Source organism: Chlorocebus sabaeus, chromosome 12, assembly GCF_047675955.1.
Source record: "Chlorocebus sabaeus isolate Y175 chromosome 12, mChlSab1.0.hap1, whole genome shotgun sequence".
NCBI classification, from domain to species: domain Eukaryota; kingdom Metazoa; phylum Chordata; class Mammalia; order Primates; family Cercopithecidae; genus Chlorocebus; species Chlorocebus sabaeus.
Window position 1 is genome coordinate 109,736,519 of NC_132915.1, and position 14,679 is coordinate 109,751,197.

General features: G+C 55.0%; 1 protein-coding gene across 6 annotated transcripts in view; it reads left to right on the top strand.

The window, feature by feature from the left end:
- The window catches only part of ADAMTS13 (ADAM metallopeptidase with thrombospondin type 1 motif 13), a 41,977-nt gene that overhangs the window by 24,138 nt on the left and 3,160 nt on the right, over nt 1-14,679 (top strand). For all 6 annotated transcript variants that reach the window (XR_499635.3, XM_008005773.3, XM_008005776.3 and 3 more), the window contains 10 exons: nt 356-491; nt 571-700; nt 1,332-1,517; nt 2,830-3,019; nt 3,656-3,776; nt 6,878-7,007; nt 8,119-8,301; nt 12,883-13,087; nt 13,749-14,067; nt 14,533-14,679. Coding sequence is in view for 5 of the 6 variants with exons in the window: in XM_008005773.3 (XP_008003964.3) it covers nt 356-491; nt 571-700; nt 1,332-1,517; nt 2,830-3,019; nt 3,656-3,776; nt 6,878-7,007; nt 8,119-8,301; nt 12,883-13,087; nt 13,749-14,067; nt 14,533-14,679 (1,747 nt within the window). In the remaining variant the exon portion in view is untranslated. The remainder of the gene's footprint in view (nt 1-355; nt 492-570; nt 701-1,331; nt 1,518-2,829; nt 3,020-3,655; nt 3,777-6,877; nt 7,008-8,118; nt 8,302-12,882; nt 13,088-13,748; nt 14,068-14,532) is intronic.

Genomic DNA, 14,679 nt, shown 5'->3' on the forward strand with positions numbered 1-14,679 from the left:
CCTCGACCTCCTGGGCTCAAGTGATCCTCCCACCTCAGCCTCCCAAGTAGCTGGGACTACAGGCATGCCCCATCATGCCCAGCTGATTTTTTAACTTTTTTTTTTAAAAGAGAGATGGAGTCTCACTACGTTGCCCAGGCTGGTCTGAAACTTCTGGGCTCAAGTGATCTGCCTGCCTCAGGCTCCCAAAGTTTTCGGTTTACAGGCATGAGCTACCGTGCCTTGCCAGTGATTGCTCGTTGAACGAAAGATTATAGGGATGGAAGAAGAAGTTGGGAGGCTTCCCAGGGGAGGTGGCCGTGACAATGACCCTCAGGGAACCCACTGGACAAGGCCTGAAGCTCTTTGTCTGCAGGTTTACAGGCGGTACGGCGAGGAGTATGGCAACCTCACCTGCCCAGACATCACCTTCACCTACTTCCAGCCTAAGCTGCGGCAGGCCTGGGTGTGGGCCGCTGTGCGTGGGCCCTGCTCGGTGAGCTGTGGGGCAGGTGAGACCCAGGGAAGGCTCGCCCACAGCATGGCTTGCCCCTACAGGGAGGCAGCCTAGCCCTCCCGCTTCCCTCCCAGGGCTGCGCTGGGTAAACTACAGCTGCCTGGACCAGGCCAGGAAGGAGTTGGTGGAGACTGCCCGGTGCCAAGGGAGCCAGCAGCCACCAGCGTGGCCAGAGGCCTGCGTGCTCGAACCTTGCCCACCGTAGTGAGTGTGGTGCTGTCTGTGCAGCTCCGGTGGGAAAGAGGGTTCTCCTGGGGCTGCTGGGCTCTGTCCCTGGCCTGTGGGGCCCATGTGGCAGGACTGGGCTGAGCTGCTTCTGTGCAGGCTCTCACTACCCCTGCCCACAGCCCTGCGAGGGGGCTCTGTGAGTGCCCCCTTCTGCAGGTGAGGACACTGAGGCCCAGGGCAGACACGGTGACAATGTCAGCCCAGTGGGACCCACACCTGCTGCCACCTTGTCTGGGCCACCGAGGCCTCTCTTGAGCTCAGGTGCTTATGGCGAGATGGAGGTGATTGCCTACCTGGGGATTGTGGGGAGACTTGGGGAGCTCTGGTGCAAAGCCCCTGGCTGTCACTGCACCTGATGGGCACACTGTGAGGGACAAGGCCATCCCTGCTGGGTGCAGGACAGGGCAGCTGCCCACCAGCATGTGATTCGGGTGTCCTCAGGCTCAGCCATCTGTCTGGCAGCCTGGGGACACCTGGAGAGGCTAGGCTGGTCCTAGTGCTCATTGCTTGTCCCAGACCAGGCGAAGTGTGTCAGCACCCACCACCCCATCACCCCAAGTTAGCCTGGGACCTGGCCAGGGCCCCAACGCTCTGTCTCCTTCCTCAGCTGGGCAGTGGGAGACTTCGGCCCATGCAGTGTCTCCTGTGGGGGCGGCCTGCGGGAGCGGCCAGTGCACTGTGTGGAGGCCCAGGGCAGCCTCCTGAAGATGTTGCCCCCAGCCCGGTGCAGAGCAGGGGCCCAGCAGCCAGCTGTGGCAGTGGAAATCTGCAACCCCCAGCCCTGCCCCGCCAGGTGAGCCCAGGGCTGGGTGGGCCTGGGAGAGGGCCTCCCTGGCAGAGTTCATCCCTGCGCTGAGCCCCAGTCCTTCTGAGAATCCCCTCCTCTTGAGGCCTCTGTTGGAGCCTCACCATCCAGGGTGATGGGCAGTGTCACCTGGCAGTTGTAAGTGCCGGTGTCAGAGTTCCTTACTACCCAGGAGAGCCTGGGCCCGTTGTTTCCATCTCTGAGCTTCCGAGCCCCTGCTCTGAACTGGGGATGCTGACCTGCCTGGGGAGGGGGTGGCTTCGAGGCTGAGGTCAAACTGAACGGAGTGGGAGATGTCACTTGCTCATCACCACCATCTCCACCGTGCCCACATGGCTGCATCTCATCCCCTCAGTGTCCAAGTTGGCAGTGGCTTATCATCCTGCCCTGCCACTAACCAGCTGAGTGACAGGGCAAGTCCCCTCCTCTGTGGGCTTCAGTTTTGTGACCTGTCCAGTGGGAGGGGATTGGTCTGGATCATTGGTGGCCCACTCATAGCTCTGGACTCCTTTCCCTGCCCCCTCATCTGTGGCAGACAAAGCAATCACCACTTTTCCCCGCTGAGGCCAGATAGGGCCTCAGAATCCTTCTCAACACGGCTCTCCAGGCAGTCACTCCAGCGCAGGGCCGACTCACAGCTGAAACCCATTGACCACCCTTGAACCCGGTGATCCGATTCCATGTGGCACCTGTTTCTCTGCACCTGCTATGGTGCATGGAGTCAGTGATTGCCTGGCTGGAGGTCGGTCCCTGCCTCTGGAGGGTAGGAGGGATGGGTTCTCTTTTTTTTTTTAAGGACAGAGTCTTGCTCTCTCACCCAGCCTGGTATGCAGTGGCATGATCTTGGCTCACTGCAGCCTCCTGCCTCGGCAGGTGTGCACCACCAAGCCCAGCTAATTTTTGTATTTTTTGTAGAAACAGGGTTTTGCCATGTTGCCCAGGCTGGTCTCCAACTCTCGGGCTCGAGCAGTCTGCTCACCTCAGCCTCCCAAAGTGCTGAGATTACAGGTGTGAGCTACCGCGCCCGGCCAGGGATAGGTTCTGTCTCTGCACCCTGGAGGCAGCGGGGGTGCCTGACTGCTGAGCAGCGAGTGCTTGTTGAATGGGAACCTGCTGGCTGATGAATGGAGAACCCAGTGCTTCAGGGAGAGACCCTGAGCTTCACTTCTCTGTGTGGCCCCCCTTTGGGCTCCTGGATGTTGGGGAGCAGGTCCTCTGCCTCCCTGCCCCTAGCAGCTGGGCTGTACCTTCCACTGGGTGGCAGAGGCAGGGCCTGATGACTGTCTCATGCCATCCTCAGGTGGGAGGTGTCAGAGCCCAGCCCATGCACGTCAGCCAGTGGAGCAGGCCCGGCCTTGCAGAACGGGACCCGTGTGCAGGGGGCAGATGGCCTGGAGGCTCCAGCGACTGAAGGGCCTGACTCCGTAGATGAGAAGCTGCCTGCCCCTGAGCCCTGTGTCAGGATGTCATGCCCTCCAGGCTGGGGCCATGTGAGTGCCCTGGGCATGAGAGTGGCTGGGGCTGTTGAGTCCTTTACCTGGCTGGGAGAATGAGGAGCACCTGTCACCATTGTCCTCCAGGCCAGAGCGAGAACACCTTCCTTCTGTGGGAATGCTGTCTGAGGGCCACCCCTGCTCAGAAAAGAAGCTTAGAAAGAGGGCTCAGGGCCCCTCGGGAGGCTCCCATTCCCCTTGCAAGCCGGGCTGAGAGAAGCATCTGAGGAGAGTATAGTGCAGCTGCTGTGCAGAGAAACGCTGCCGGGCTCCCGCCCGGTGTCCAGGGGCTGGAGGCTGACTGGCCTTGCTCTCTGGCCTGGGTGCTGGCAACCGTCGCCCCTTATGGCTGGGGGGATTGCAGGGCCAGTCATGCTCCCACGTCCCACTCTTGGTTCCCAGCTCTCGGCCAGGCCCACGGTGAGCACTCGTGCTGCCGAGGAGCCTGCAAAGGTGGGGTGTGCAGCAAGGACACCCGCCGGGAGACCGGGGAGCCAAGGGAGCAGGGGAGGGAGCCCCGGTGTGTACATGCCACTTCCTGCTCTCTTTGCTGCCTCCTGAGAAGATTGGGACGGGGGTTGCTGGGTGCTCAGAGGAGTCCCAGACCCATGAACTTGTTGCTGTTCCCCACAGCTGGATGCCACCTCTGCAGGGGAGGAGGCACCCTCCCCATGGGGCAGCATCAGGACGGGGGCTCAAGCTGCACACGTGTGGACCCCTCTGGCAGGGCCGTGCTCCGTCTCCTGTGGGCGAGGTGAGGGCCCCCGGGATGCTCCTGGGGACCAGCACTCATGGTAACTCTCTTATCCACTTGCATCTTGACCCCTTCTAAAAAGCATTTGAAGTGGATTGCAGAAAATCCAGACTATATGGGAACACGCAGTAATACAAGGAGATTAAGTATAGTAGCTGACAGCCACTTCAAATGTGAGCGTTGACTGGCTGAAAAGTAGGAAAAGACAATAATGCCGGGCAGTGTGGCACGAGAGCCATTCCTGACGGCCCCGGCACAGCGGCCAGAGGGGGCCCCAGTTGACGACCCGAGCAGAGAAACCTGAGCTTTAAGAGACACAGTGTCCGGCCGGGCGCGCTGGCTCACGCCTGTCATCCCAGCACTTTGGGAGGCCGAGGTGGGCGGATCATGAGGTCAGGAGATCGTGACCATCCTGGCAAACACGGTGAAACCCCGTCTCTACTAAAAATACCAAAAAAAAAACCCCACAAAAAACTAGCCGGGCATGGTGGTGGGCGCCTGTAGTTCCAGCTTCTCGGGAGGCTGAGGCAGGAGACTGGGGTGGACCCGGGAGGCGGAGCTTGCAGTGAGCGGAGATCGTGCCACTGCACTCCAGCCTGGGTGACAGAGCCAGACTCCATCTCAAAAAAAAAAAAGATACACAGCGGTCTTCTATTTTCCCAATCTTGCTTTATTGTAGTATAACACACATATTATACAATTTACCATCATAACTGTTTCTCCCCGTGCATGTCAGTGACATAAAAGCACAGTCACATTGTTGTGCGGCCATCACCACCATCCTCTCCGGAACTTTTCCAGTTTCCCAAACTGGAGCCCTGTCCCTGTGAAACATGAACTCCCGTTTCCTCCTCCGCAGCCCCTGGCAACCTCCATTCTCCTTTCTGTCTCCAAATTCTACAATTCCAGGGACCTTGTAGAAGTGGAATCATATAGCATTTACCTTTTCGTGACTGGTCGATTTCACTGAGTGTGATGTCCTCACAGTTCATCCATGTTGTAGTATGTGTGTTTCCTTCTTAAGGCTGAAAAAGATTCCATTGTGAGTGTATCCTTTATATGTTTATCCATTTATTCATCAGTGGACACTTGGCTTCCTTCCACATTTTGGCTATTCTATTGTGAATAACACTTCTGTGAACATGGGTGTGCAAATATCTGTTTGAGTTCCTGCTTTCAGTTCTTTCGGGTGTATACCCAGAAGTGTGCTAGCTGGGTCAGATAAGAATTCTATGTTTAATTTTTGAGGAACTGCTGGATTGTTTTCCCCAGTGGCTGCACCATTTTACATTTCCACCAATGGTGCATAAGAGTTCCAATGTCCTCCCATCCTTGCCAACACTTTTCATTTCTGTTTTTTTTTTTTAATTTTTTTTTGGTGACAGAGTCTCATTCTGTTGCCGAGGCTGGAGTGCAGTGGCACAATCTTGGCTCACTGCAAGCTTCACCTCCGCGTCTCAAGTGATTCTCGTGCTTCAGCCTCCTGAGTAGCTGGGACTATAGGCGTCTGCCACCATGCCTGGCTAATTTTTTTATTTAGTAGAGATGAGATTTCACCATGTTGGCCAGGTTGGTCCGAAGCTCCTGACCTCAGGTGATCTGCCTGCCTTGGCCTCCCAAAGTGCTGGGATTACAGGCGTGAGCCACCATACCTGGCCTATTTCTGTGTTTTTTATAATGGCCATCCTAATGGGCTTGAGAAGATACACTGTGTTCTTAAACGAAAACCCTAACCACTTGCTCAGTAAAATGTCAGCCTATTTGAAACCGAGACCAAAAAGAGATTTCTTTTCTCTTTTCTTTTCTTTTCTTTTCTTAGACAAGGTCTTGCTCTGTCACCAGGTTGGAGTGCAGTGGTGCCATTTTAGCTCACTACAACCTCTTCCACCTGGGCTTCCTCCCACCTTAGCCTCCTGAGTAGCTACTATACCCTGCTAATTTTTGTATTTTTGGCAGAGATGAGATCTCCCTATGTTGCCCGGCCTGGTCTCCTGAGCTCAAGTGATTCTCCTGCCTCGGCCTCTCAAAGTTCTGGGATTATAGGCTTGAGCCACTGTGCCCAACCAAGAGATTTTTCTTTTCTTTTCTTTTTTTTTTTTTTTTTGAGACAGTCTCCCTCTGTCACCCAGGCTGAAGTGCAGTGGTGCGATCTTGGCTCACTGCAACCTCCGCTTCCCATGTTCAAATAATTCTCATGCCTCAGCCTCCCAAGCAACTGGGACTCCAGGTATGTGCCACCATACCTGGCTAATTTTTTGTATTTTATTTTAGTAGAGAGGGAGTTTCACCATGTTGGCCATGCTGGACTCAAACTCCTGACCTCAGGTGATCCGCCCACCTTGGCCTCCCAAAGTGCTGGGATTACAGGCATGAGCCACTGAGCCTGCCTATTTCTTTGGAGGCTATTCCTAAAGAAGCGACTTGAGAAAATTGGCCCTAATAACATCTTTATGATAGACACAATCAGAGATTTTCATATTGAGATTTTTTTTTCTTTTTTTTTTTTTTGAGACGGGGTCTTGCTCTGTCGCCCAGGCTGGAGTCCACTGGCGCAATCTTGACTCACTGCAACCTCTGCCTCTCGGGTTCAAGTGATTCTCCGCCTCAGCTTCTTGAGTAGCTGGGATTACAGGTGCCCGCCACCACACCCAGCTGATTTTTGTATTTTTAGTAGAGACGGGGTTTCACCATGTTGGTCAGGCTGGTCTCGAACTCCTGACCTCGTGATCCGCCCGCCTCGGCCTCCCAAAGTGCTGGGATTACAGGCGTGAACCACTGTGCCCGGCCCATATTGCAATTCTCATAATGCCTCTCAATAAACAATAACAGCTACCATTTGTCAAGTATCTACTATGTGCCAGGCACTTTTCATCTCCCCTTTTAAAAATCTTTATAAATGACTCTGCAAGGGAGATGCCATTATCTTTTCTTTTAATCTAAGATTCAGAGGATTAAGTCAATTGTCTGAGGTCACACAGCTGGTAAGTGGCAGAGCCGAGACCCATGCAGGCCTTATGTGCTAGAGCTGCCCAGTGAGCCCAGGCTTCGGTCCTTACTGAGCCCGCCCCTTGGGGCTCCGGGTCTCTGCTTCGTCCATGCAGGCCTGATGGAGCTGCGTTTCCTGTGCATGGACTCTGCCCTCAGGGTGCCTGTCCAGGAGGAGCTGTGTGGCCTGGCAAGCAAGCCTGGAAGCCAGCGGGAGGTCTGCCAGGCTGTCCCGTGCCCTGCTCGGTGAGTGAGGGGAGCAAGACTGTGCAGGGGAAAGTCTGGCCTTGGGATGTGGCCTCCTACAGAGTGCTGGCCTTCTCCCTGCACATGGGAGACCCGAGCCTTGGCTCCATGCCCGGTGACCTGCGGAGGGGGGCAGGTGCCGCTGGCTGTGCGCTGTGTGAGGCTAGACCATGGCCGCCCATCCCCCTACCTCACTCCAGGTGCGGGCCAGAGCCGCGGGCCAGAGCCCCGGCCCAGCCCCTTTGAAGACTGCAGCCCAGAGCCCTGCCCTGCCAGGTGGGCCCCTTCCCAAGGAGACAGGGGGTTCTAGGTCTGCATCCTGGCTCTTCCCTCATCTCCAAGCCAGATCTTTTGACCCTCAGTGTCCTCACCAGTGGGAGCAGGTCATATTGTGCCCCCAGAAGACTGGGGTGGGGGGGCGTTTAATGAAAGGATTAAATGCATGTGAAGTATATGCTAAATGCAATGAATGTAAAATGCATGCTAGATGCAACGCGTGTAAAGTACATTGCACAGGATCTGGGATGCTGTGGACACACGTGGTTGCTGGGATGTTTCTTCATAAGCTGCTCTTTATGGAGCACCTAGGCCCTGGGGCTGTCCTAGGTAGGGGACACAGCAGAGAACAAGGCAGAGAAATGTCTCTGACCTCCTGGAGCAAATGCAGGGGGAAAAGAGGACAGATAATAGTAGGACAGAGGGGGAGTGCAGTTTGATGGATGGTATTCAGTGTGATGCAGCCAAACACAGCAGGAGGGGAGGAGGAGAGAGCTAGCGAGGTGGGTTCCAGGGCAGTGGTCCTGGGATCACTGTTCAAGAAAGACATGCAGGGCCCTTGGGTGCCTGGACCCCTGTCCCCACTGTCTCTGGGATACGACATCTGTCGTTTGCCCTCACTTTCCCTTCTGTAAAATGGGTTTGTCCAAATGTTCTGTCCTCTCTGCCAAGCCTCTTGGTGAGGACACAAGGGGGCCTCCAGAAAGAGAACCTCTCCAGGCCCTTCCCAGCTTCCTGTCTCTTCCTGGTCTGGGGAAAGGAAGGGGGAGACCTGACTCCCCTGGGTTCCCAGGCCCTGGGGCTGTTTGGGGTCCCCGACTTCAATTTGTTCCAGGTGGCAGTACAAGCTGGCGGCCTGCAGCGTGAGCTGTGGGGGAGGGGTCATGCGGAGGATCCTGTATTGTGCCCGGGCCCACGGGGAGGATGATGAGGAGGAGATCCTGTTGGACACCCAATGCCAGGGGCTGCCTCGCCCAGACCCCCAGGAGGCCTGCAGCCTGGAGCCCTGCCCACCTAGGTGAGTCAGCTGGTGACGGGAGGGGCAGCTCCTGGTGTGTGCAGATGCCAGGCCAGGTGCTGTGGTGCGCGCCTATAATCACAGCTACTTGGAAAGCTGAATCAGAAGAATCACTTGAGTCCAGGAGCGCAAGTCCAACCTGGGCAACACAGTGAGACCTCATCTCTAAAAAAAAACAAGACAGGGCCAGGTGTGGTGGCTCATGCCTGTAATCCCAGCACTATGGAAGGCCGAAGCGGGTGGATCACCTGAGGTCAGGAGCTTGAGACCAGCCGGGCCAACATGGTGAAACCCCAGCTCTACTAAAAATACAAAAATTAGGCCGGGTGTGGTGGCTCATGCCTATAATCCCAGCACTTTGGGAGGCTGAGGCGGGCGGACCACCTGAGGTCGGGAGTTCGAGACCAGCCTGACCAACATGGAGAAACCCCACTCTACTAAAAATACAAAATTAGCCAGGCGTGGTGGTGCATGCCTCTAATCCCAGTTACTCAGGAGGCTGAGGCAGGAGAATCACTTGAACCTGGGAGGCCAAGGCTGTGGTAAGCCAAGATCACACCACTGGACTCCAGCCTAGTCAACAACAGCGAAACTCCATCTCAAAAAACAAAACAAACAAACAAAAAAACAAAAATTAGCCGGGTGTGGTGGTGTATACCTGTAATCCCAGCTACTTGGGAGGTGGAGGCAGGAGAATCGCTTGAACCTGGGAGGTGGAGGTTGCAGTGAGCCGAGACCACGCTACTGTACTCCAGCCTGGGCAACACAGCGAGACTCCCTCTCAAAAACAAAACAAAACAAGATGGGGTGGGGGGCTCAGTGGCCCAAGAGCCAGTCTGTAAGGAATAGGGCTACCTGGCAGGCTGTGCTAGGTGTGGGAGGTGAAGTTTAAGCACCGTGCAGGTAGGGTGCGGTGTGGGGAGGCCTGGGGGACAGACAAGGCAGCATTTGAGCAGAACCTGAAGCTGTGAGCACCACCATTCTGATGTGGAAGATGGGAGGGATGGAGGACCCTGCAGGGACACACACAGCCACACTAGGAAACGGGACAGAATCATGTTCAAGTCCGTGAGGTCCAGAGCCCAGTGGTAAAGGGCGAACATTTGCCTACCTCATTTACAATTCTTTAATGGTTTCTTTTTGTAGGTTTGCATTTTTAATAAAGAAGCACTTTTCTACATCATATAGAAACGTCCAGAAAAGAATGTAATGGACATGTGTGTTCCAGCACTCAGGTTTAATAGATAGCACCCTACTGTCATGTTTCCTTCCTGTCCACTTACATTTATTTATTTATTTATTTATTTATTTATTTATTTATTTATTTTGAGACGGAGTCTCGCTTTGTTGCCCAGGCAGTGGTGCAATCTTGGCTCACTGCAACCTCCGTCTCCCAGGTTCAAGCCATTCTCCTGTCTCAGCCTCCCGAGTAGCTGGGAATAAAGGCACACACCACCACACCCAGCTAATTTTTGTATTTTTAGTAGAGGCAGGGTTTACCATATTGGTCAGGCTGATCTTGAACTCCTGACCTCAGGAGATCTGCCTACCTCAGCATTCCAAAGTGCTGGGATTACAGGCGTGAGCCATCGAACCCAGCCAGTCTCCTTAGTTTTAAATACATCCAGTTACAGATAAGATTTCACTTAAATTTAGGCTGGACGTGGTGGTTCATGCCTGTAATCTCAGTACTTTAGGAGGCTGAGGTGGGTGGATCATTTGAGCCCAGAAGTTTGAGACCAGCCTGGGCAACATGCCAAAACCTCATCTCTACTATAAATACAAAAATTTGGGCATGGTGGTGCATGCCAGTATTCCCAGCTACTTGGGAGGCTGAGGCAGGAGAATCACCTGAACCTTGGGAGGTCAAGGCTGCAGTGAGCAGAGATCACACCACCACTGCACTCCAGCCTAGGCAACAGAGTGAGACCCTGTCTCAAAAAAAAAAAAAAAAAGATTTTACTTACATTTAAACCGTGTACTAATGTATTTGCAAAGTAGGGAACAAGGGATTTTTTTTTTTTTTCTAAATTGTTAACCAGCATCTGTTGAACAAGCCCTGATGCCCCCAGGTGGCTCCTCGGTGGTATTGTTGTATGTTAGAATCTATGTCTAGGCTTTCTACTAGGTTTTTTTCTTCTCTTTTTTTTTTTTTTTTTTTTTTTTGAGACTGAGTTTTTCTCTGTCACCCAGGGTGGGATGCAGTGGTGCAATCTCAGCTCACTGCAACCTCTGCTTCCTGGGTTCAAGTGATTTTCATGCCTCAGCCTCCCGAGCAGCTGGGATTACAGGTGCCCACCACCACACCCAACTGATTTTGTATTTTTAATAGAGACAGGGTTTCACTATGTTGGCCGGGCTGGTCTTAAACTCCTGACCTCAAGTGATCTGCAAGTTTCTTTTTGTTTTGTGTGTTTTTTTCTAGCTATCCTCTTGCCCATAAAAAATTGTTTTAAATGTTGTAGCTTTATAGCCATTTAACATCTGTGTCACAAGTGTGTCCTGATTTCTTTGCCTGTGCTAAAGTCCCTTGGCTGTGTGTCCTATTTATTTTTCCACATCACATTTAGAGATGATCTGGGATTTTATGGGAATTGCAGGGTTTTTCACACTGCACGCTGCCTGCATGGTGATTAAACTTCACCTCCCACGCCTAGCACAGCCTGCCAGGTAGCCGTGTTCTCTACAGACCGCCTCTTGAGCCACTGAGCCTCCGCTCACTTTTTTTCAGAGATGGGGTCTCACTATGTTGCCCAGTCCTGACTTGAACTCCTGGGCTCAAGTGATTTTCCTGCTTCAGCCTCCCGAGTAGCTGGGATGCAGGCACACACCACATGAGCTCTGGCTATCCCTCTGACGTTGGTGGCCGTGTTCTCTACAGACCGCCTCTTGGGCCGCTGAGCCTCCCCTCACTTTTTTTCAGAGATGGGGTCTCACTATGTTGCCCAGTCCTGACTTGAACTCCTGGGCTCAAGTGATTCTCCTGCTTCAGCCTCCCGAGTAGCTGGGATACAGGCACACACCACATGAGCTCTGGCTATCCCTCTGACGTTGGTGTAGCCATTCTGGCCTCACTGTCTTGGAACATTCCAGGGATAATCCCCTGACTTAGGGCTTCTGTGCTAGCTCTCACTGCCTGATGTCTTCTGTGGATATCCTCGAGGCCCTGGATATCCCTCCCGGAGGCTCGGCTCAGACACCACAACTCCAGAATGACCCAGAGCCCTCCCTGAGCATCAGTCCAGAATGGCACGCTCGTCCCTCTTGTGACGCTCTGCTTGGCACTTTGGGAGGCCAAGGCGGGAGGATCGCTTGAGCCCAGGAGTTCTAGACCAGCCTGGGCAACATAGTGAAACCCTGTCTCTACAAAAAATACAAAAATTGGCCATGCGCAGTGGCTAATGCCTGTAATCCCAGCACTTTGGGAGGCCAAGTGGGCAGATCACGAGGTCAGAAGATTGAGACCATCCTGGCTAACATGATGAAACCCTGTCTCTACTAAAAATACAAAAAATTTGTCGGGCAAGGTGGTGGGCGCCTGTTTTCCCAGCTACTCGGGAGGCTGAGGCAGGAGAATGGCGTGAACCCAGGAGGCGGAGCTTGCAGTGAGCTGAGATCCGGCCACTGCACTCCAGCCTGGGTGACAGAGTGAGACTCCATCTCAAAAACAAAAACAAACAAAAATTACAAAAATTAGCTGGGCATGATGGCACACGCTTGTAGTCTCAGCTGCTTGGGAGGCTGAGGTGAGAGGATGGCTTGAACCCTGGAGGCTGAGGCTGCAGTGAGCCGTGATTGCACCACTGCCCTCCAGCCTGGATGACAGAATGAGACCATGTCTCAAAGAAAACCATTAAAATAAACTAAAAAATAAAATGTCTGCAATACACACGACAGCCCACACAGCAAAGCAGTATCCAGTCGCTCCTGCCAATGATGCCCAAATGGAGAACAATCCATGCTCCGAGAGGAGGTGGGGTCTGGTTTGGTTCACTGCCACCTCCCAGTGTCATGTAGAACAGCACCAGGCCACAGAAAGCACGGGTCCAAGAGGCAGCGCTGCAGCGTCATGGGGGAGAACAGTATTGTGATGAAGATCCCAGCTCCCTTGCAGGCGCCTGGGTTCGTGTCTGGGCTCTGAAGAACGCGGGCCATAATTAGTTATTGAATGATTACAGATCAACACGGGCAGGGTTAAGGTCCTCGGCCTTCCTCCTCGTAGAACGTGGGGTGGTGAGATCTGTCTCCTGTTACCCAGGGGCTCGCTTCCTGTTGCTGTTACTTGGGTCCATAGGCAGCCCCTGGGGTGCTGACAGGTGTTCTGTGAGAAAGGCGATGAGAGGGGGATGTGCAATTAGGGAAAAAGCAGCCTCTTTCCTCCAGGGCCTTTTGGTAGCTCTCCTGTAGCTGTGAGCCCTGGCCCCAGACAGGAGGGGCTCTGTGGCTGCACTTCCCATCTCGCCTGGCCACAGAAGCTGTCTAGGCAACTGTTCGAGGACACGCGGGTGGAGAGGGGCCCGCGTGGGGCAGTACCGTTTCTGGGGAGACCCAGCCTCTCTTTGGGGTCTTCTCTTCCTGCAGGTGGAAAGTCACGTCCCTTGGCCCATGTTCGGCCAGCTGTGGCCTTGGCACTGCTAGGCGCTCGGTGGCCTGTGTGCAGCTCGACCAAGGCCAGGACGTGGAGGTGGACGAGGCGGCCTGTGTGGCACTGGTGCGGCCCCAGGCCAGCGTCCCCTGTCTCATTGCTGACTGCACCTACCGCTGGTATGTCGGCACCTGGACAGAGGTGAGCACAGCGGGCGCTTGGGATCCCTGTGGGGCTGGGGCGGGCATCAGCTGTGGCTGCTTATGTGTGAGGGAGTCTAGGGGGCATTGGTTCATTGTGTCCCCAGAAAGGAAGGAGAGAGCTGGGTCTGTTGGTGACGGGGCACCTAGAGGCAGATACACAGAAGGCCTAGAGACCTGTGGGCAGCCAGGACTTAAGAGGCTCTTAGGTTTGGGGACACTGGAAGATGAACAGCAGGCCACTCAGCTCTATACAGATAAGGAATGCCAGCTGTGCCATGCACCTGGCAGGGCAGGAAAGACAATGGTAAATGGGGCTCAGGCTGCCCCTGGAGGGGCTCGCTCATGGTGTGGAGGGGGCACGGGCACAGCAGACAGAGACGAGCCGCAGCCCCGCAGGCCTGCTTGCTCTAAGGCTTGGGGAGAGAGAGAGGCCGTGAGGGTGACAGGGACCCAGACTTCAATTCTGGCTCCTCCCACCTACATGACCTGTGGTGGGTGCCCTCTCTGAACCTCGGTTTTCTCATTTGTGGAATGGAGACACTTACCTGCCTCCCAGCTTGTACAAAGATTATATTGGATCACTCCTGGCCTGTGGTTACCACTGTCCTTGTCACTTTCTGGCAGGGTCAGCTGTGACTCCTCCTCCCCTCTCTTGGCAGTGCTCTGTTTCCTGTGGGGATGGCATCCAGCGCCGGCATGACACCTGCCTCGGACCCCAGGCCCAGGCGCCTGTGCCGGCTGATTTCTGCCAGCACTTGCCCAAGCCAGTGACTGTGCGTGGCTGCTGGGCTGGGCCCTGCGTGGGACAGGGGACGCCCAACCTGGTGCCTCACGAAGAAGCCACTGCTCCAGGACAGACCACAGCCACCCCTGCTGGTGCCTCCCTGGAGTGGTCCCAGGCCCCAGCCCTGCTCTTCTCCCCGGCTCCCCAGCCTCGGCAGCTCCTGCCTGGGCCCCAGGAAAGCTCGGCACAGTCCAGTTACGTCCTGTCCTCCTTCCTGCCGGGCAGCTGCTGTAGGAGGGGTGGGCAAAGGTGTCTCCCTCTGGGAAGGACTGGCACAAGAGCTTGGTCCCTGGGATGTGTGCCTGGGAGGCCGGGATCAGGGCTGGCCCTCTTCCTCCCTGGCAAAGCAAAACCTCCCTTTTACTACTATTAAGCGGAAGTAACTTGAAGTTAGGAACCCAGCTTGTGAGCCCCCTAGCCTCTGGGCTGCTCTGCATGTGCCCCTGCTTGCTGGAGCATCTGGAAGCAGCCCTGTGCCCTGAGGGTGATGCCTTGACCTACCTAGCCCCTGTCCCTGTCCTGAGAAGGCTTCCAGCTGGGCCTTGGGGGACAGGGTCCACCCCTACCTCCTGATCTCCTTCCTCAGCTTGGAAGCCCCGGAGCCTGCCCTGCTGGAAATCCCGGAAGCACTGCTTACCTGTCTCCTGCTCCCTTTTCAGGTGCCTGTGGCAGGCAGCACCTTGAGCCAACAGGAACCATTGACATGCGAGGACCAGGGCAGGCAGACTGTGCAGTGGCCATTGGGCGGCCCCTCGGGGAGGTGGTGACCCTCCGCGTCCTTGAGAGTTCTCTCAACTGCAGTGCGG